This window comes from Pristiophorus japonicus, chromosome 10 (assembly GCF_044704955.1).
Source record: "Pristiophorus japonicus isolate sPriJap1 chromosome 10, sPriJap1.hap1, whole genome shotgun sequence".
Classification (NCBI taxonomy): domain Eukaryota; kingdom Metazoa; phylum Chordata; class Chondrichthyes; family Pristiophoridae; genus Pristiophorus; species Pristiophorus japonicus.
Window position 1 is genome coordinate 116,187,717 of NC_091986.1, and position 23,476 is coordinate 116,211,192.

General features: G+C 42.7%; 1 protein-coding gene across 17 annotated transcripts in view; it reads left to right on the top strand.

The window, feature by feature from the left end:
* Positions 1-7,456: 7,456 nt before the first annotated feature.
* The window catches only part of picalma (phosphatidylinositol binding clathrin assembly protein a), a 150,819-nt gene continuing 134,799 nt past the window's right edge, over positions 7,457-23,476 (top strand). For 4 of the 17 annotated variants that reach the window (XM_070892019.1, XM_070892023.1, XM_070892026.1 and 1 more), the window contains exon 1: positions 7,461-7,999. In XM_070892019.1, the coding sequence (XP_070748120.1) occupies positions 7,870-7,999 (130 nt within the window). In that variant the 5' untranslated portion in view covers positions 7,461-7,869. Of the gene's footprint in view, positions 8,000-23,476 lie in introns of all 17 variants that reach the window. The other 13 variants (XM_070892018.1, XM_070892022.1, XM_070892021.1 and 10 more) reach the window with 10 other exon arrangements.

The following is a 23,476-nucleotide window of genomic DNA, read 5'->3' on the forward strand; positions in this document are numbered from 1 at the left end:
TATTGGTAAGGCCGCACCTGGAGTACTGCGTGCAGTTTTGGTCACCTTACTTAAGGAAGGATATACTAGCTTTGGAAGGGGTACAGAGCTGATTCGAGAAATGAGGGGGTTAACTTATGATGATAGATTGAGTAGACTGGGTCTTTACTCCTTGGAGTTCAGAAGGATGAGGGGTGATCTTATAGAAACATTTAAAATCATGAAAGGGATAGACAAGATAGAGGCAGAGAGGTTGTTTCCATTGGTGGGGGAGACTACAACTAGGGGGCACAGCCTCAAAATACGGAGGAGCCAATTTAAAACCGAGTTGAGAAAGAATTTCTTCTCCCAGAGGGTTGTGAATCTGTGGAATTCTCTGCCCAAGGAAGCAGTTGAGGCTGGCTCATTGAATGTTTTCAAGTCAAAGATAGATAGATCTTTAAGCAATAAGGGAATTAAGGGTTATGGGGAGAGGGCGGGTAAGTGGAGCTGAGTCCACGACCAGATAAGCCATGATCTTATTGAATGGCGGAGCAGGCTCGAGGGGCTAGATGGCCTACTCCTGTTCCTAATTCTTATGTTCTTATGTTCTTATGAAAGTTACTATTGAATCTGCTTCCATCATCCTTTCAAGCAGTGCATTCCAGATCACAATTACTCACTGCAGAAAACCATCTGCACGCTGGTTATTTTGACAATTATCTTAAATCTGTGCCATCTTGTTACCAAATCTCCTGCCAGTTGAATCAGTTTCTCATTATTTACTCGATCAAAACTCCTCATAGTTTTGAACTCCCCTCTTCAATCGCCACTTAACCTTTCTGCTTTAAGGAGAACAATCTTCTCCAATTTCGCAAACAACTGAAGTCCCTCATCCCTGGAATTGTAGTAAATCTCCTCTGCACACTCTCCAAGGCCTTAACATCCTTACCAACAACGCAACAAACTCTCAACTGGAGAAAATCTAAAGGTCACTTTTTTTTTGATAACGTGCCTTGGGGCATTTTTTTCCGTTCAAGGTATTATATAAATATAAGTTGTTGTTGTCACTGCTCAATAGAGAAATGGAGGCTCTGAGCTACAGGTATGGGGTTTGTTTCCAATACAGACATAATAAAGTATCAAGGGATTACCCTAGCCCCATAAACATTTAAAAGGCGTTATGAATATATTACAAATGAACACCTCGAAATCAAAAGAGAGTTAAGGAAAGTAATTTTGTCGCATCACTTTGATGAACGGTGCAACCTGTTTATTGTTTTGAGACTATGTTTTGGGAGAAGTAAAACATTTTCCTAATTTTCAGCTGATAATTTGCACTTATTAAGGTAATTGTGGATCTGGCTAATAATTAGAAATCTCACCAAGATTTTTCTATCAGTTTTCAATGTTTTTAGTTGATTACTGGCCAAATGTTAATTGTCTTAAATATATTAGTGTTTCATAAAGAATTGTGTTTGATCTTAGAAATTCCTTCATGTAAAAGTCCTTTTAGTTTTATATTGATACTGATTGATAAAGGAAAAAATTGAACATACGGCAAAATTAATTTGCTTTTGTTCTCAGGATGTGGGCAACACTGGTAAGGCATAATGTATTGCCCATTCCTAGTTGCTCTGAGAATGTGGTGGTTGTGGTGGTGGGTCTTCTGCAGCCATTGTAGTGATGGTGCTCGCATGTGCTGTTAGGTAGGGAATGCCAAGCTATGGATCAAATGATGTTGAAGGAATGCCAACATATGTCCTACTTTAGGATGGTGTGTGACTTGGATAGGAACTTGAAGGTTTTGTTTTTATTCGTTCATGGGATGTGGGCATCGCTGGCAAGGCCAGCATTTATTGTCCATCCCTAATTGCCCTTGAGAAGGTGGTGGTGAGCCGCCTTCTTGAACCACAGTGCAGTCCACAGTGCTGTTAGGGAGGGAGTTCCAGGATTTTGACCAGCGACGATGAAGGAACGACTATATATTTCCAAGCCAGGAAGGTGTGTGACTTGGAGGGGAACTTGCAGGTGATGGTGTGCCTATGTACCTGCTGCCCTTGTCCTTCTAGGTAGTAGATGTCAAAGGTTTAGAAGGTGCTGTCAAAGAAGCCTTGGCGAGATGCTGCAATGTTTCTTGTAGAGGGGGTGTACACACTGCAGCCACGGTGCGACAATGGTGGAGGGAGTGAATGTTTAAGGTAGTGGATGGGGTGCCAATCAAGTGGGCTACTTTGTTCTGGATGTTGTTGAGCTTTTCGAGTATTGTTGGAGGTGCACTCATCCAGGCAAGTGGAGAATATTCCATCACAGTCCTGACCTGTGCCTTGTAGATGGTGGAAACGTTTTGGGAAGTCATGAGGTGAGACATTCACTGCAGAATACCCAGCCTCTGACCTGCTCTTTTTCCCACAGTGTTTATGTGGCTGGTCCTGTTAAGTTTCTGGTCAATGGTGACCCCCAGGATGAAGATGGTGGGGGCTTCAGCGATGATAATGTGGCTGAATGTCAAGGGGCAGTGGTTAAACTCTCGCTTGTTGGAGATAGTCATTGTCTGGCACCTGTGTGGGGCAAATGTTACTTCCCACTTATCAGCCCAAGTGTGAATGCTGTCCAGTTCTTGCTGCATGCAGGCATGGACGACTTCATTATCTAAGGAGTAGCGAATGGAATTGAACACTGTACAATCATCAGCGAACATCCCACATTGATGAAGCAGCTGAAGATGTTTGGGCCTAGGCCACTGCCCTGAGGAACTCCTGCAGCGAGGTGATAGTGTTGTTGCTCTTGTCCTTTTTGCTGGTAGAGGTTGCAAGGGAGGGAGGGGTTGTCAAATTGATTTTGGTGAGTTACTGCTGTGCATCCTATAGATCATACACCCTGCAGCCACAGTTCGCTATTGATGGAAGAGTCGATATTAAGTCTAGGGCACGCTATGCAAGTGAACTTTTCTGTCCTGGACGGTGTTGTGTTTCTTGAGTGTTATTGTGACTGACTCTATCCAGGTAAGTGGTGAATATTCCATACCAATGTTCCCTTTGAGCTGCGTGGCCATGCAGTGCTCTGAAGGACCCGTGCAGCCAGTGAGTCGGCTTTTAAATAGAAAATCTGCGCATGCCATGGAATTTTGAATGGTCCACGCAGACTGCTAAAGGAGCCGTGCGGGACAAGAGGAATTAGAGGGAATATTGTCCATCACACTCTTGCTTTGATTTTAAACTTCTGATCCTTGTTTTCAATCCCTCCAGGGCTTCACCCCTTCCTATCTCTGTAACTTCCTCCAGCCCTACAGCCCTCCAAGATGTCTGCACTCATCCGATTCTGGTCTCTTATTCATCCCCGATTTTAATTGCTCCACCACTAGTGGTGTGGCTTCAGATGCCTAGATTCTAAGATCTAGAATTCTCTCCCTGAACCTCTCTCCCTCATTGCTCTTCCTTTAAGATGTTCCTTAAAACCTATCTCTGCCTGTACTAATATGATGTGACTTGGTGTGACATTTTGTTTGATAACACTCCTATTAAGTGCCTTGGGGCGTTTTACTACTTTAAAGGCACTATATAAATGCAAGTTGTTGCTTTGTTGTTGTTGTAGGGGACTTGGTGATGTTGGTGCCTTTGAAGGAATAGGGGAGATAGCTGTGCTTTCTCTTGTTTGAAATGTCATTCTCTGGTACTTACATGTTGCACATGTAACCTGCCTCTTAGCACAGCCGATCGTTTGATATTGTTGTGTATCTGTAAAGCATGCACTCCCATGTTCCTCTGGAAGATCGCTGCAGCTGACCAATTTCCAAACAGGCATCTGTTGTAGATGAACAGTCCCTTGTGCTTGTTGATGCAGTTGAGGCCCTTCGAAGACTCCTCCAGCTCCTGCGTCATGTAGGCCGAAGTCAAGTCGAGCTTGGTGAATGTCTTGCCTCCTGCCAGCGTCGCAAATAGGTTGTCTGCCTTAGGTAACGGGTATTGGTCCTGTAGCAAGAAATGATTAATAGTTACTTTATAATCGTCGCAAATCCTTGCCATCACTTTTGAGTACTGGAACAATCGGGCTGGCCCACTCGCTGAATTCCACTGGGGAGATGATGCCCTCGCATTGCAGCCTGTCCAGCTCGATTTCCACTCTCTCCATCATCATGTGAGGTACCACTCGCGCCTTGTAGTGAATAGGTCGTGCCTCTGGGACCAAGTGGATCCGCACCTTCGCTCCGGAAAAGTTTCCAATGCCTGGCTCAAAAAGGGAAGGAAATTTGTTAAGAACCTGGGTACATGAGGCCTCATCGACATCTGATAGCGCTTGGATGTCATCCCAGTTCCAACGGATTTTGCCCAGCCAGCTCCTTCCAAGCAGTGTGGGGCCATCACCCAGGACAATCCAGAGTGGCAGTTCGTGCACCGTGCCATCGTAAGTGACCTTGACCATGGCGCTGCCCAGGACAGTGATAAGCTCTTTGGTGTATGTTCTCAGTTTCGTGTCGATGGGGCTCAGGGCTGGTCTGAATGCCTTGTTGCACCACAGTCTCTAAAACATCTTTTTACTCATGATGAATTGGCTAGCGCCAGTGTCCAGTTCCATGGCTATGGGTAAGCCATTCAATTTTACGTTTAGCATTATAGGTGGACATTTCGTCAAAAATGTGTGCACACCGTGTACTTCAGCATCTGCCTCCTCTCTCTGAGGCTCGAAATTGCTTTGATCCACTATGGACCGATCTTCCGCTGCCACATGGTGGTTAGCAGGTTTTGCAGAGCTTGCAGCTCGTTTGCAAGCTCATTGGAGGTGCCCCATTGTTCCACAGCTCTTGCAAACATACCCTTTGAAGCGGCATGAATAGGCTGAATGGAAGCCTCCACAACGCCAACAAGATGTGAATTACCTTGCATTCATCCTTTGTTGGGGACTCTGAGTCATCTGGGTCACCTGAGGCCTGCTGGCAGTTGCAGACTCGTGGGTTCTGGCCTGTACATTTCTGCTCGCAAACACAGTTCCAGTTAATTTATGAACATTGCTAGCACTTGTGTGCTGAGAGATTTGTTTGGTGTTATTACTGGTGGACATAAACGCCTGTGCTATCGCAATGGCCTTACTGAGGGTCGGTGTCTCTACAGTCAAAAGTTTTCGTAGGATGGTCTCGTGGCCAATGCCCAGTACAAAAAAGTCTCTGAGCATTTGCTCCAGGTAGCCATCAAACTCACATTGTCCTGCAAGTCGCCTTAGCTCGGCGACGTAGCTCGCCACTTCCTGACCTTCAGATCGCTGGCACGTGTAGAACCGATACCTCGCCATCAGCACACTCTCCCTCGGGTTAAGATGCTCCCGAACCAGTGTACACAGCTCCTCATACGACTTATCTGTGGGTTTCACTGGAGCAGAAGATTCTTCATGAGACTGTAGGTCGGTGCTCCGCAGACTGTGAGGAGACCACTCTCCTTTTTGTAGCGCTTCCTTCTCCATCCAGCTCGTTGGCTACAAAGTACTGGTCTAGCCGTTCGACGTGGCTTCCCATTCTTCACCCTCCGAGAACTTCTCCAGGATGCCCACAGTTTGTTGCATCTTTGCGTTGGATTCATATTCACATCACCAGTTATTGTGTTCCTAACACAGATGAGGCTGCACACAGGGAGGTTAGCGTAACAGTGACCTCAGTCTTTAATAAGACACTCCAGAGTGAGGAACAGGCCTTAGGGCCGGCTTATATACAGTGCTCCCAAGGGATGCTGGGATTCCATGGGACTTCAGGGGATGAGCTCCCTGGTAGCGGAACATGGGAGTGCATGTTTTACAGATACACAACAGATATTATCTAGGTTCTGTTGTAGGCTGACAAGTGCTGCTTCATAAATGTAAGATTTGTGAAATGCACTGAACACTGTGGAATCATCAGCAAACAGCTTCACACCTGATCTGATGACGGAAGGAAGGCTGTTGATGAAACAGCTGAAAATGGTTCGGCTAAGATCACTCCCTGAGGAATTCCTTCAGTGATATCCTGGGGTTGCGATGATTGGCCTCCGAGAACTACAACTATCTTCCTTTGCATCAGGTTTGATTCCAGGACCAAAGGGTTTTCACTTTGTGCCAGCTTGACCTCAATTTTGCAAGAGCTCCTTGGTGCCACATTTGGTAACATGCTACTTTGGTAAACTGCTGCTCTCACCTCTCTTCTGGCATTCGGCTCTTATATCCATGTCTGTATCAAGGCTGTGTTGCGGTTTGGGGCCAAGGGGTTTTGGGTGGAACTTGAACTGAGTGTGAGCAGGTTATTGCTGAGTAGTTGTTGCTTGATGGCACGATTGATGACTCCTTCCATCACTTTACTGATGACTGGGAGGAGGTTGATGGGCAGTAGTTGGCCTGGTTAGATTTATCCTGTTTTTTATGGATAGGGCATACATAAGAACTGTTTCATATTCTTGGGTAGATGCCAGTGTCATAGCTGTACTGGAAAACTTGACTAGTGGGGTGGTTAGATTTGGTGCATGTCTTCAGCATTACAGCAAGGATGGTGTCAGGGCCCAAAGCCTTTGGTAATGCTCCATGCACTCATCCACTTCTTAATGTTACATGGAGTGAATCACACTGAGTTGGCTGGACACCGGCATCTACGATGGTGGGGATCTGCGAAGAGGCTGAGACGGATCGTCGTCTTGGAACTTTTGGCTGAAGAGAGTTGCAAATACTTTAGTCTTGTCTCTTACATTTACACATTGGGCATCACTGTAATTGAAGATGGGATTGTTCATGGAGACTCCGCCTCTTGTTCATTGCCTGGTTGTCCGTGGTCATTCTTGGCTGGATGTGGTGGGGCTACTAACATGAAAATAGCCTATGCCAGTCACTTTGTTGAAAGTACCGTACTTGTGAAGAACAGATCTCGAGTGAGTACTGTTAACATAGCTGGCATTTCAAGAACTGTTAAACTGATCCTTTTAGAGGATTAAAACAATCTGAATGGATGTATGGTGGCCTTTTTTCTCAATAGCAACTGGTGATTTCAATTGTGTGTCTCTTTTTATTTCATTTTTGAAGTTAAATAAGTTAGTATTTTTCTATCTGAAGTTAAGTTCTGGTTCTTTAAGTCCAACAAACTCTTATTGATCTACTGAGGATAAGACATGCTTTATTTCAGGTAATGATCAATTAATTCCATGAATAAAAGACAATATTATTTGAAAATCTTCTTGAAAATTACTGTTAAAAAAGTTATTGCAATGACTACTTTTGATAGACAAATCAAATTCAACGACTTAATGATCTTGCATCTTTTACATTTCAGCAGTTACAAATGTTCGGGGAAAAAAAGGCTCTTTAAGACAAAGATCCACATGGTGCGATCTGTATTCTGGATTCAGCTTGTCGTGTGTAAATACCGTACACGTGTAGACAGATGTGCATACATACAGATGCATCAGTAGAAAGAATCAGCAAACAAAAAGAACCTCTTCAGCATTTGGCAGAGACAGACAAGGGAGGGAGGGGCGTCCTTTTCTGGCAACTGGAAGTATCGCACCAAGCAGCAGCGTCAGTCTCGGTTGTCGAGGGAGAGTCAGGGGCTGGCTGATGGGATCGAACTGGGACGAGGTTGGTGGATGATCACATGATAACGATCCAGTGGGCAGGAGCCTGGCCCAAACCCGCCATTTTCCTGCAACTCCTGCTCCTTTTCGGCAGAGGCAGAGAAAGAAAGAGGATTTGAACCCTGGGTGGCGACAGATACCCAAGAGACCGCCTTATTTATATATATATTTTCGAAAAGCCCGGTGCAGTCAGTTCTGCTCGCTTTCCTTCCTGGGGTTTTCAGTTTACTTTTGGCGTTGTTTTTCTCCGTCTCCCTGGCCGGGGTGATCAGTGAGAGGGATTTAAAGCCCTCTGTGTGTGAATCTGCCGCTGGGGTGCTGGCCAGGAGAGAAGATGTCGGGACAGAGTATCACGGACCGTATCGCCGCGGCTCAGCACAGTGTCACCGGCTCTGCCGTCTCCAAAACCGTCTGCAAAGCCACCACACACGAGATCATGGGCCCCAAGAAGAAGCACCTGGACTGTAAGCGCTTCCTTTCACTGTGAGAATGTGCAAAATGAAACCCAGTCCCGCTCCACCCCGCCGGCGTTGCTTTTATCCTCATTATTGGATTTAATTTTAACACCAGCGGTTGGGTTTGGAGTTTGCGTCGGGGGCCGTGTGCGTTGTCAGGGGAATGTCTCCCGAGTTTTCTTGCGGCAACAGGCCCCAGATAACGCCCTTGGCCTTGGTTTTGTTCAGTCGACCCTTGGTGCATTGATGTAGACGTTTTTTTTTGTTATAGTTACTCCAGACATTTTTTTAATGTAATGGATTAGCAGTCATCTTTCATGGGGAGTTGCGGTGGGAGGGGGCAAGTCTCAGGACTTCTGTGGTTACACGTCTGAAAGCTACTATTGAAGATGGAAATTACAGCCCACCTCAAACACGTTGTAGTGAATCAGCATCTTTCTATTTACTACTCTGGAGTGACTGCTTCAACTAAATAGGTATATTTTTCAATCTTATGTTGACTGAGATACCAGAGCAAATTCTTGTTAGTTGCTAGGGAAGGAGGTGCAGGACTGCCTGGGCTCGCCTGAGACCGTGTCCCAAGAGCCTTTTTTAATTATCTGGGAACTTGCTAGTTTCTGAGACTGAAGAACAGTGCCCGAGTGCCCCAGATTAGAAATTTCCCCCTATTTCTGAAAATCTGCCTCATTGCATAGTGTTGTCATGAATCGGCTTTCAAAAGGTTATCATGTCGGTTGAGATTTACGTGGTGGCCTGAATTCAGTACAGTACCAGATTCTACTTCACCACCACTGAACTCTTCACAGCAAATAGGATGCTTCAACACAATTTAGTGCTAATTCTGATGACCAGCAATTACACTTATGAAAGAACAAAGATTTCTCGGTTAATAAAATTTGTTGATCGACCTAAAGTGCTTCTATTACAGTTCATGGGAAGTATGAAGAAAACTATTAAACTCCGCCTGGTTGCAATAAAGTTGAGAGCTAAACAACATTAACATTTTAAAAACCGTCTGCTAGCTTCTTGTGATGGGCCCTTTTGGATAAATGTGACTTGTAACTATACTGTCACCAGGCTTTATCTGTCCTTTTCCTTTTAGATATTTTGTGTGGTCTAACGATTTTCAATGTACTGGTATAATCAGATTGGTGCATACTTGCTGTGTTGCAGTGGCCCAAGTTCCTTTTGTAAATGGAAACACGCAAAATCTGGTAGAAAATCGCACCTAATTAAATAATTTTTACTGTTTTCTTTTTTGTTTAAAAAAAAGTTGACAATTTTTAACTAGTGTCATGTTAAGATCCTGTGCTGGGAAGCTGCTTGTTTGCCTCCAAAATATGGGAAATTGGAAAAATAGTTTTGAGGTGGTATCTGTTAAACTTGTAGGATCTTAAACATGTGTGCTTTTACTGGGAGAATGGTCCCAGTAAAAGTAGAATGGTGTATGGTACAAACAAAAAAACCTGTAACTTCACTTTGGTTTATTAAAATGATCTGCAGTTAGTTACCCTGAAATTCTGTGTTTAGTATGTGCCTAGCCCTAACCCTAAATTTTAATCAACAAGGGTAACACTCAGTTTTAAATCTCATCTTGTGTATTTTCTCCAGTTGCCATGCACATTAATGTGAAAGAGCAGTATAAATTGATCTGACTCCCAAAATCACTGAAGCTGGGATGATAGAGACCAGCTGCAGAAGGTAGCTCACAACTCTTGGGTTTCACCCTAGGTGTACTAGAATTCCAGCTTGGTAAGCATTTTAAAACAAAAATTCCCAGAGTGCTCTCCCAATGGCTCCAGTGAATATCTGAAGTTTATAGAGGATGGGAGGCTGGCCAGGAGAGAATTGAAATAGTGGAATCTGGAGTTGATAAAGGCATGAATGAGGGTTTCAGTAGCAGATGGGCTGAGACAGAGGTGGAGATGGCTATGTTAGAGGTAGAAGTAGGCAGTCTTTGTGATGGAGAGGATATGGGGTTGGAATCTCAGCTCGGGGTGAAATAGGACGTCACTGTTATGAACAGTCTGATTTAACCTGACAGTAGCTGAGCAGAGAGGCTGGAATCAGTGGTGAGGAGATAGAGTTTGTGGTAGGGGCTGAAGATGATGGCTTCGGTTTTTCCACTGTTTAACTGGAGGACATTGCGGCTCATTGGAAGTCTGACAATGTGGAGGCAGTGGGGGGGTGCAGGAGGTTCGAGAGATGTGGTGGAGAAGTATAGCTGGATGCCATTAGTGTACATGTGGATTGTGTTTTAAATATAGAAAACACCTGTAGGCTTTAACATGAAGCATTTAAAAAAAAAAAATTCAATTGACAAGCAGATGTGATGACATTGCAGTTTACATGGTGTATTTATTTGTAATGGAGCATGTTTATTGATCATGGATGGCTGTAGGGTACAAAACCTGACATTTTACTAGTTTTCAGGATCAAAAACATTTGTTACACTTTGAGGCAATTTTTAAATCCTGAGCTTTATGTGTATTCATTTAACCTCCTGTGCCTTAATTTTGTGTCTCTGAGCTCCTCAGCCTGTACTGCAGAGAAACTTCTATACTCCAACCAATTCTACTTTTCAGCTTCCCAAATTTTTCTATTTGTAATATGAAGTAAATAAAATAAAAAATGAGGATTGAAAAACATCTGCGTGCTCTGGTCCAGTTATCTCTAGCCCTGCTTCACCAAAGACAACACTCTGTCCTCACTGCCCGTTTGCAAAGTAGGAATCTAAATTTCCATGTGGCATAAACAGTCAGATTTTACTGATTCCCTGGATCAAAAACATTTTCACACATAGTCATGTGCGAGTAAGTTAGATTATTTCTGGGTTCAGGAAGTGTCAGATCTGATTACCTTTTTAACCAAACTTGGTTATCAATGGTTGAGGCGCCAGCTCCTTGCGCATGGGACTCAGCAGTCAGCTGCAACCCGAAAGTAAGCTTGCTGGGATTCACTGTAGTCTGCAGTTGGTAAGACTCGTAACAAATGTCCTGTTATTGAACACTGGCAAGATTATTTTTGAGTTGCAGTTGGCCATGTGAGACCTGAACATCAGGAGCTGGTGCCACTAATGCAGGTTTTGCCATGATAGAAAAGCAGTTATTGTGGTAAAATAATTGGGACAAGTGATTACCTATAGCTTAGATTCACTTGCAAACTAAAACTTTCACAACCTCTGAAGTTTTATGGAAAATCATGGCACTTGAGTAGGAAATGGTGTGATGCTTGGTCAGTGTAAACATTTGTGGGAATTGTTGCAGGATGTTGTGCTACACTGGGGTAATTTTAATTTGATGCTGTCACTCAGAGGTTCAGGTGTCATAATCTGCAAGAGCAAATTTCAAGCAGTTGATAATTAAGCTAATCCTTGAGGTGAGTTAATAACTTGAATAATCTTGGATGCCCCCCCTTTTTTTTTTAATTTAAAAAAAAATCTTGACTGGTGTTTGTAGGATGACTCTTTGCTGACAGCAATTAGTATGTTCCTGTTCATATGTATTCATGTTCACTGAAATATTAATGATTATGATATCACTAACAGTTGAACTCATAATAAACTTGTAATTACCAGAAAATAATATGGTTGATGTATATTATCCTGTTTGACATAATCACCGTACTCTCAAAATGCTGACTCCTTGTTGTAAAGTTCGAATAACATTTTAGATATTTTGTTGATGTCCAAAAGTTACTTAACCTCCTGTCTAAAACAAGTTTTTAATGTTTCATTCTGCTAACTAGCAGTATGTTCCTGTTATTTCCTACATTGCAATGGTGACTACACGTCAAAAAAAATACTTCATGGGCTGTAAAGTGCTTTGGGACGTCTGGTGGTTGTGAAAGGTGCTATATAAATTCAAGTCTTTTTTTCTTTCAGCGCAGGTCTGTACTTGTGTTTCTGTGATGCAAATGGCTATAGGGTCTGTCTCCCTCTGCTGCCTTCCTTCTTATACCTCTGTGTCTGGCGCTCTCCTTTCCCTCTCCCCTGCACCAAACACGATTATGAGAAAATTGAGATTTTGGCAATGCGCCATTTAAACACTGCGTTTTTATCATTGGAAATTGCACTTATCTATGGTAGCAGTATACATTGATTGACGTGGAAGGAACCTTTAAACTGCAGCAGCTTTATTGTCAATATTTGTAGTAAGATGGTTTAGTTAAGAAAATCTGAAGTAACTTTATCCTATAATTTAAAAAAAGAATCTGAAATTTGATTTTAAAATCAATTCAATAACTGGAAGCCTTTTCCAAAAGTAATTCAATACTGTATTACATTTACATAGGCTATTCATAAAATCACAAAGATTTGTTCAGTTACTGTAAGTGTTCAATCTTCCATTTCAAGTACTAGTTCATCTTCCTGGAATTCATGATGTTTCCATTACCAGTACCAGTTTGCGATCAACACTTAACTCCTCTTACAGTTAAGGAGGTAATGAATTTTAGTATAGTTGTGAGTTTGTATGATAAAGCAAATTATAAGTGGCAATTAAGCAACCTCAACTGTGCAATGTCTAATGTGCTTTTGTCTGCATTTTCCCCAATTCAAGTTGTCAATAAACTGATTTTGATCATGCTGATTTCCTTTTGTAAATTGAGAAAAAAATGCCACTGGCCCACTACCAAATAAAGATGGTAGTGAGGGATATTTTGACCATGACTGATACTGAATATCTCAAAAGGCTGAATGCAGCTACATTGAAAATATAATGAAAATGTCAAGTAGCTTTTCTGGCGGTTCTGTTGAAATGAAATATCTGAATATCAAATTTTTGACTTGTTAAAATAGTTAAATTAATCCAAAATATATTGAAATCCTGTAGTAATTCTTTAAATCTGATTGTTACAGCCCAAAACCCTCCCAACGTTTTTGACATGCAGTTGCTTTTGCTCTGTAGGCAAGTACTCATCAAAAGAGGTCATATCTAAGACATTGGTCAGACCACATCTGGAGTATGGGCCTTACACTAAACATCCGTAAGGCAAAGGTCGCCCACCAACCTGACCCTGCCTCACAGCACTGCCCCCCATCATCAAAATCAACGGCGCGGCCTTGAACGGCGTAGACCATTTTCCATACCTCGGGAACCAACTATCAGCAAGGGCAGATATCGACAATAAGGTCCAACACTCCCTCCAGTGTGCCAGCACAGTCTTCAGTTGCCTGAGGAAGAGAGTGAAGACCAGGAACTAAAATCTGGCACCAAGCTTATGGTCTGCGGGGCAGTAGTGATACCCACCCTCCTATATGGCTCAGACGTGGACCATATACAGTAGACACCTCAAAGCGCTGGAGAAGTGCTACCGCGCTGACTCTGCAAGATCCTGCAAATCCCCTGGGAGGAAAGACGCACCAACGTCAGTGTTCTCGATTAGGCCAGCATCAAAGCACTGACCACACTCGACCAGCTCCGTTGGGCGGACCACATCGTCCGCATGCCCGACACGAGACTCCCAAAGCAAGCGCTCTACTTTGAACTCCTACACGGCAAGCGAGCTCCAGGTGGGCAGAGGAAACATTTCAAGGACACTCTCAAAGCCTCCTTGATAAAGTGCAACATCCCAACCGACACCTGGGAATCCCTGGTCCAAGACCACCCTAAGTGGAGGAAGAGTATCCGGGAGGGTGCTGAGCACCTTGAGTCTGGTCACTTGAGATCATGCAGACAGCAGAAGGAGCGTGCGGAAAACTAGACTTCCCACCACCCTTTCCTTCAACCACTGTCTGTCCCACCTGTGACAGAAACTATAATTCCCATATTGGACTACAGTCATCTGAGAACTCACTTTTAAAGTGGAAGCAAGTCTTCCTCGATTTTGAGGGACTGCCTATGATGATGGATGATGGCAGGCGAGTAATTGGTCAGACCTCTTCTGGAGTACTGTTTCAGTTTTGGTCATAGGAAGGATGTTATTTCTTTGGCGACGGTCCAGTTTAAGAAGTTTGATGGCCCTCTGCAAGAGCTCCATCCTAATTTAAGTCCATTTCTTGAGCAGTCTCTCTCAATTTGCACTTCAGTCAGATTGTATGCTGCAAATGACATTACTCTCTTGTTCCCTGGGCTCTTCAATCACTGACCAATGTGCAATTATCTGTTTGGCAAGATTGAAAAGATAAAGTGGAGCTGTCTTTCTGAGGATTGTGCGCCCAAGAATTTAGCTCTGCCCAAGGTGTATACAGAGGTGGACAACCTTCTTGGGCAGTCCCCTGGAGTTGAGGATGACTTCCACACTAATGAGTTCTAAGATGACCGATGAGACCAATGTGGTATCTACAGTCTCTGACAGGTGGTGGTTGAAGGGACAGGTGGGTGGGGTGCTTGGTTTGTCACACTCCTGCTGTTTGTGCTTGGCTTCCGCGTGTTCCTGATGAAAAGACTCGACGTGTTCGGCACGTTCTCTGATTATTCTCCTCCACTTTCAGCGGTCTTGGGCCAGCGAATCCCAAGAGTCGGTGGGGATGTTACATTTTTTCAAGGAGGCTTTGAGGGTGTCCTTGAAGCTAGTCATGATGGAGTAGAGAGCTTGTTTCGGGAGTCGAGCATAAGGCATGCGGACAATGTGGCTCGTCCATCAGAGTTGATTGAGCGTGGTCAATGTTTCGATGCTGGGGATGTTGGCTTGAGAGAGAACACTGATGTTGGTGCGCCTATCTTGTGAGTGGATTTGCAGGATTACTCCCGATATTGGAAATCTGACAAGGAAGTTAGACTCATTTTCTTTGAAAAAGACAATACTTCGAGATGATGTAATTGAAATTTTCAAGATTATGAAGGGAATTTAGAAATTTAATCCAAATTGCTCACCTTTGACAAGGGAATAAAATTTCATGGCAAGTTTGGAATAAGAGAGAAATCAGGAGAGTAAGGGTGTTGTAGAATACTGGTAAGTTACAAGGGAAGGCCATTGAAGCCTATAATATATTAAAAACATGTTTAAGAGCTAACTAGATTTATTTTTGTGGGGAAGAGGGAAAAAGAGAAAAGGATGATTTGAGATTGGGCCAAGATGATGCATTATGATGATTCAAAAAGATTGTTATCCTTGTTTTCACTCTTGCGCTCTCTTCTGTTTTGTGTATTTTCCTGACTGCTTTGTGCTCAACTGAATCAATGATTGAGATGTATTTTAGGAGATAATAGTTTTCCTCTGATTACCTTGTTTCCTTTTGTCTCTTGCTAATTTGTGTCTTTTAGCACATATGCTTCTCTTCCTACTCCTGCACAGTCACTTTGTTCTATCTTTGGCCCCCTTTTCCTGGTTTACATGCTGTCCCTTAGCAATATCACCTGTAGGCATAAAGAAAGTTACATATGGCTGTCAACTACATTTAGCTTTGCCTATTTGCGGCCAACTATCCTTTACTCCACAACGTCGCCGGAGGGATGAAGGCCAGGACGTTGCCAGTGGAGTGAAGGCATGAACATCGCCGGTGGAGTGAAATGCAGGGAACAGCACCAACCCTTGTACATGGCCTTCTTTGAACTTACAAAGGCATTTGACAGTGTTAACCGCGCGGGACTATGGAGTGTCCTCCTCCGTTTCGGCTGCCCCAAAAAATTTGACGCCATCCTACGCCTGTTCCACGACGACATACAAGCCGCGATCCTGACCACCGGATCCACCACAGATCCAATCAATGTCCGGACCGGGGTCGAGCAGGGCTGCGCCATCGTGCCAACCTTCTTCTCTATATTTATTGCATTGAAACAGGCCATTCAACCCATTATTATGTCTTTGCTAACCCAGCAGGAATCGGAAGGCTATTGATTGCAATCCCAAACATTTGATGCTATTGTTAAAGATGGCTCATTGTTCTTCAGGAATACTTTGAGATACGATGCTGCTTAAGGCAACGTTCTGTTCAAAGGACAGACATGTTGTCGTAACTTTGACAGCTGTTTTGAGATCTTTGAGAAGAGGGTGCGGCTCTTGATTGGCTGGAGCTTCTGTGATTGACAGCTTTATTAAAATGCAGAAATTTAATGTTAGTGAACTATATTCGCAGCACACAAACACTCTTGGCTCAGAAACCAATCATTCTGTGTGAATCTTCCAGCCGCTACCTCTTTTTGTACTTTAAAAGCCTCAACCAGGGAGAGTTAAGCTAGAGGAAGTTTACAGCAAGTGGCCTTCTGTTTTAAAGGCCATGTTCAGAAAGCAAACAAATAGTCTTTGTTTTATATATCGCGTTGAGAAGGGAAATGTATCTCGCTGCATACTATTTGTTTATCTGTCTTCTGTAAATGAAACTACTTACTTGTCCAAAGCCTGTCTCTCGATTCAATTAAGAGTGTTTATCCAGTTTACAATTTGGAGAGAAAGAGAAGAATTCACTTGGCAGTGTGTGAGATGTATTCCAGTAGCTGGTGTACAGAGTGAGGGTTCTTTATGATCCGTGGGTCTTGCTATTGTTTACGTTGAAATTGGACAGAAAAAGATGCATGGAGTCAGGGGACACAAGGTCAGGGAGTTGCTGATTCCCTTGCACCCTTGTTGCTCAACTAAGGTTAAATCTGAGTGTGCAACCTTGGTCTCCTGTTTGATCCTGAGAAAAGCTTCAGATTCCACTCTGTCCTCCACATAGATTCTCCATCGACACGTGTGTAGTTGCCTACCTGTACCCCTACCTCACCCCAACTGCTACTAAAGTACTATTTCATATTCTTATCACCTCCAAGCCTGACTACCCGAACACTTTCCTTGCCAGCCTCCCAGGTTCTGACACACACACAAACTACAACTTGTCCATAACTTTCACTTATACCCAAATCTGTCCTGTAGAAAATTCTGCTTCCCCATCACTCCTGTCTTCCTGTCCTCATGATCTCTGGCGCCCAGTCCACCGATCTATGAAATTATCCATGTCCTTGGCCTCTCTGTTTTCTTCAAACTCGTCCAATCAGCTGTCTTGGTCCCAGATTCTGGAACGCTCTGCACAAATCCCTCCATTATTACCCATCTCCCTTCCTTCAGAAACCTACCTCATGATCATGTCTTCATTTATCTCTCCATTATTCTCAGCACATGCTACTTGAAAACCTATAGTTTTGACCAAGCTTTTAGTCACCCGTCCTGGTTAGGTGTCAATTTTTATCTGATTACGCTCCTGTAAAGCATCTTGGGAGTTTTTCCCATGTTAACGGCGCTATATAAAAGCTAGTTGTGTTCTTAGGTGATCTCACTTTCTTCAAGGCATCTTTTGTCATTTTGCTTTTTCTTCCTAACGATTCATTTGAGTTACGTCTGCATATGCTTATTCCAATTATTCTGTTCTACTGAAATTTCCTTTGCCACAATTGTTTACTTTGTCACTAATGCTACTGATGCATTCCAAATGCTGCCTTAAATATAATGTACGCTAGGGGACGCCCCATTGTTTTTAATTTGTCACTTCACGTTGTGTTGGCAATGTCACTGATGCCATTTTTGGAATCCCGAGGCCACTCACCGTTTTGTGCAGCACATATATACTGTAATAATTGGGACTAGTAATTAGGGAGGCCAAATTAAAACATTGCTGTCATTTTAGGTGCTCAAATGCTAAGGCCTTGAAATAATTAATTGTTGTTTAGTCTACACATTATTAATGCTCTAGAATCGGATTGTGATAATCTTAGAATATGCTAAGTAATATTGCTCCTGTTTGAACAGTGTCAGCTTCTCGCTGTTCAGCAATGGTGGCTGCAAAATGTAAAAACCATTGCTGTACAGTAAGAACATTGCTGGAACAACTACATAATTTTGTGCAACAGAGTTACCATCATTTTGAAAGCAACTTGAATCTCTTCCAATTGAAATACTGTTAATTCCTGTAACAAAATCTTCTTGCCCAAATATTCATGAGCTGTTTCATGACCAATAATTGATTTAACCATAGGTGGTGGAACACCTTGGATACATCAGATTGGCTGAACGGTCTTCTCTATTGTTGCCTGCACAACCGGGTGACACAAAATTAGAAAGCCAAGCTATTCTAATCAGTGTTGATTTTGAAATCTATTGCAAAGAAACTGAGTGCCCAGACTATTCGAAGTGTAGAGTGTTTGAACTTGTAATAATCTGTTCGGTCCTAATTGGGCTGAGCTCAGACTAGCAATAACTGCCTGTGTAGAGCTAATGATTGGAGGGACTTGCGTAAAAATGTCATGTTATGTTTTCAGAAAACAAAGCTGTTTATATTTTATTTTCAACAAATAAATCTGTAGCATCCCCAATTGAAAATTATACCTGTCTTCTTTCTTCAGATGCTGATAGACCTGTGTATTTACAGCATTTGCACTTTTTCCTTTTCACCAGTTACCAGTGATACTGTGTGCAAGTTATATTCTAGCCATTCACTGTCAAATTTGCTGGCTGCATAATTTGGTTTGGCAGTTATCTGATAGGCCAGGCTCGTAGTGGTGGCGTATCCAACCTCCAGGGAGGAAAATCTGTTGAAACTAGATTTGTTGAGCGCACATTTTGTTGACTGAACACACAATTGTTGCTGCAGGAGCCGAGATGCTAGGAACAAGTCTTTCTGGTTAGAGCATGTTATATGAAGGTGACTACAGTGGGACAGGGGAGGTGAAGTAATCAGCTTCAAAATTTGAAGCTATGTTTTTACTTTAGCTTGTGCTCTCTCTGACTGACTTTCTTTCTGCCCTCTCTAAATGGTCTTGTCTTGCAGTAGTGTCTACAGATTAAACAACCTTCATTTTTCTACAATCAGTGCTGGTATGAGTAACAACAGCAATTTGTATTTGTATAGCGCCTTTAACATAGTCAAACGCCCCAAGGTGTTTCACAGGTGTATTGTAAAACAACATTTTTTGACAGCCACATAAGGAGAAATTAGGGCAGATGACCAAAAGCTTGGTCAAAGAGGTAGGTTTTAAGGAGTGTCTTAAAGGAGGCTAGAGAGGCGGAGAAGTTTAGGCAGCGGATTCCAGAGCTTGGAGCCTAGCAACAGAGGGTACGGCCACCAATGGTTGAGTGATCATAATCAGGGATGCTCGAGGGCAGAATTCGAGGAGCGCAGATATCTCGGATGGTGATCGGGAGTGGGGGGGGGCGATGCTGGAGGAGATTAGAGATAGGGTGGTCACCCAATCTGCATTTGGTCTCCCCAATGTAGAGGAGACCACATCGTGAACAGCGAATACAGTATACTAAATTGAAAGAAGTACAAGTGTGACCCTGAGCTTCCAGTCGCCTGTCACTTTTATTTAGGCACTTTACAGCATTCTGGATTCCACATCGAGCTCAACAATTTGAAAGCATCGTCTCTACCCATATTTTGCTCCCTTTCCTTTTTTTTAAACCCCCCTCGTCCCACCTGATCTTACGTATTTTTTTCTCTCTGTTCCCCATGACAGCTAGTAATTATTCTGCCATTCACACTCTATCTTGACATTTTTTCTAACTTTTGCCATTACCATCTCCAGTTGGCCCTTTGTGTCTCAAATCTCTCCTGTCTTCCGCCTTATTAAAGACCTTCCCTTTTGTTCTTTATTCCCCTCCCCTTTCAGTGCTCCTTAAGAATCTGTTAATTTTGTACTTTCGCCAGTTCTGATGAAGGGTCATCGACCTGAAATGTTAACTCTGTTTCTCGCCCCAGATGCTGCCTGACTGCTGAGATTGCCAGCATTTTCTGCTTTTATGGCATAATTACTCACCGGATTTCCAATAATAATGATTTTAACAGGAGATTCAGACTTGGTTGTTGGGAAAGCTGTGTTGTTTTCTGTCAGTTACAATTTCTTCTATTTTCTTGAAAGAAGGTTAGTAAGAAATTCCCATATTGATGAACAAACCTTTTTCAATCATAGGGCTGAATATCAGTATGTTACTTTCAAGTAGGAAGTGAATGATGATGTTGCGAGGTAACTTTTTTTTCTCTCCCCTTTCCCCCCCTGCCCCACCCCATCTCGCTGCTTGTTGACATGCCATTGTCCAGCTTGGGAACTTGAATGTAGAGAATACTCTCCATTTATTGTTTCAGCTCTTTCCTTTCTGAGCCATTCCCACACTATATATGTTTTTGTGGCAAAATTGTTTTTAATATATAAGCCACTGCTAAGTTGTAATTAAATAATCTGTATTTCCTTTCTGGCTGATGACTATAAGCCACATGAAATGAATCCAGCTCACAGTGTCAGTAATGCTCAATACTTATCCTCAGTACTTAAAATCAAGTCCAGGCATATCAGGTGATCATAAAAAAATGGATAATAATTGTAGAATTTGATCTCCACAGTGTCAGCTTTGGCTTAGTGTTGGCACTCTTTGCTCTGAGTGAGATGGTTGTGCATTCAAATACCACTGCACAGACTTGGGCACATAATCTCGGATGAGAGCACTGAGGGAGTGTTGCATTATTGGATGTGTGGAGATGATAAAACGAGGCCTTGTCTGTCCCCTCGGGTGGATGTAAAAGCTCTCTTGGCCCTATTTAAAGAGGAGGGGAGATATCCCCAATGTCCTGGCCAAAATCTATCCCTCAACCAACATTACTAAAACAGATTATCTGGTCATTTATCTCATTGCTGTTTGTGAAATCTTGTGCTTGAAATGGTTGCTGCATTTCCCTACATTACAAGAGTGACCACTCTTTTTAAACGTATTTAATTTGCTGTAAAGCACTTTGAGATAGCCTCTGTTTGTCTGTCTGTGTCTTAGTAGTGGTCAAAATCTTACGCAATTTAAAAAGTATAGGCCCTGAAATTCCGGTCGGAGGCTTCTTTCGGACAAACTCCTCCGACCCAAAATTTCTCTACGGATGTACCTGGTGGTCCTGGAGGAACCTCCTTTTCACGGGCTTCGTGGCACATCCATGTCTTCCAGATATGGACAGAGAAGCTGGAGTCATTGATAGTAATAAGAACTCCGGTTTTACGAGTTCCCAATGGTATCAATGAGAATAATCTCCGAAAACACGACATAATAAATACAAAAAAAAACACCCCACACATTTAAAATTAATTGAAATTAAAGTTAATTAAATATTTTAGAAAAAATATATATTTTGGGGATTTTTTTAATGTGTTTTAATAGGGTTTAAAATAAACTTGCCATCGTGGACAGGGTTTTTAACTATAAAAATGTGTATTTAAATTTTATTTTTATATTTTAAAACTTTTACGCTGATAAAAGTAGGTTATGTGCCTGCTTTTGCCAGGCATAAAAGTTTCAAGGACATTCGCTGGGCAAGAAATGGGCAAATAGTCCAATCTCGCCCGCGCAAATTTCCTTGCTGCGGGGATGCGGAGGATCTGTCGAGATAATTTGACCAATCGGAAAAGCCGGTTTTCGGTGCAAGCACATTGCTCGCCAAAAACCAACTTTTGCGAAGCCTCATTGGGTCCGTACGTATTCCGTATGGACCCGGCGAGGCCGGAATTTCAGGGCCATTATTTGACTTGCACAGTTGCCATAAAGTAGTGGGTGTTATTATAAATGGATGTAATAGTAGAATGCAGTGCCCAAAATGATGATCCTGGAATTCCATGTAATAAATATGGGATTTGACTGATTAGAGCACAGTGGCCCTACGCATGGGTGACAATCTATTGGTGACTAATGTAGAAAAACTAGCTTTTAAGGTGACAGGACACCATGACACACCTGCAACTTGTTAATGTGCTGTATAATGTACAAAACCTGTATGCTTGAATAGAGATTTTCAATCTGAATTTTCTGTCACTGATTTTTTTTCTTATGGGAAAGAGTGTATGAGAAGATGAAGGTTCTTAATCAATTGTACAGGTAATTAAATGCTGTTGGATCAAAGAATACAAATGAACTGCAACTTTCCTTTGCATGTGTAAGCTGGAACAGTGATCACTCGATAATATATTCAAGTGGAAGGTCTATCATACCGATCAGTGTCAGTGCAAGCTCTACATCGGAGTTATCCATTCTGATTCCCATTTCCTTGCCCTTCAAATGTCATTGTGCCTTTTTAATGATTGGAAAGCACTACTGGAAAATGCTGTGAATGCACAATAAACCTGATCAAAGTAATATTTTATGGTGAATTTCAATATTGGATTGATTTAGTAATTGCTGTTTTGAAAAACTGATTTACATGAAATTTTGCAAATGGGACATTTTAACGGAGTGAGGTCACGCTCAGAAATTCTGTTTTATCAGGCTTGACTGGAACATAAATTAATCCCATGCTAGTGCGTCTGAACTTTAAAGACGAATCGGACCCGAAATTGGTGGGCATACCGTCCAAAGTCGCGAAATTGATTGAAAAATACCAACATACCGCCCACATAACGCCCGGTGGTATGCATACCGCTGACTTGCTGCCGACCCTGCAGACAACCCTGGAAAAGGTGGTTTTAAGTCGATCTTCAGTCGGCAGTATGCAACTTCACCTGTGAAACTTTAAAAATCTGTCACCCCCCCCCAGCCAAAGAAGCAATTCCCCCCCCCCCCCCCCCGGCCTCAAGTGGTCATCTTGCCCCCAAGAAGTGACAGCCCCCCCCCCCCCCCCCCTCCCTACTTAGCTGCACATCGCTCTTAGACCGGCAGTCTCTGTCGATTCTGGTCTGTTTCTCGGGGGGGTGGAGCTTCGCAGCAGCATGTGCGTGCGCAGAACTCGGGACCCGAAGATTCCCGAGTGAAAAGGACTCACCACTCTCAAACTGCCGGATGCACTCCGCTCCGCCCGCTGCACTCTGCTTGGCATACCGCCGAGAAAAAACTGATGAAAATCGTGCGCACGCTGCCCCAGCGATACCCGGCAGTATGAAATGGCATACCGTCGAGAAATGGGCGGACGTCCAATTTTGGTCCTATCGTGTGTGTGTGAGAGAGAGACCAAATAAAAATGCTGATTTACTGTTGACCCATCAAATGGTTGGTTAAATAATGCAGTTTTCCCATGCACATGTGGGTATTATAATGTGGTGGACGAGGTAATTGAAAGGAAAGAATGTTTTTTTCTTCTCTCCCAGCCCTGTTTCAGTTTGAAGATGGGACTGTAAGTCTTTGAATCTAAACATTTACATACACAGAATAATTTGTCTTTCGAAAATTAATGTTGATATATTAGCTGAATTGGTATTTTCCAACCAGAAGAAATATGTATGATTTTGGAGCTTAAAATGATTGTATTGGAGTTTTTATTGCATATTTTAAATGCTGTGCTCATAATTTGCTTCAACTTAGTTTGGCTAGTTTGACCTGTACTTAATGTTTATCAAAAGTATTTTTATTAAATATTCATGTTTTAAGCAAATACAACAAGAGTATTGTATGTTATTAGCAATAAGGTTAGCTTGATCCACTATTAAATGAAATTAACCTTTGGTCACATTCTGTGACCATATTTCAATTTGATTTGAAGGCATAGTTTGTTGGCGGTGTGTGTGTTGGGATATAATACCAGATCAACAATCAGCCAATTGATATGAAAACCCCAGCTGCCGATGCGAGTGCCAGTAACAGTACAGATTGACATTGTTTGACTTATCTAAAAAT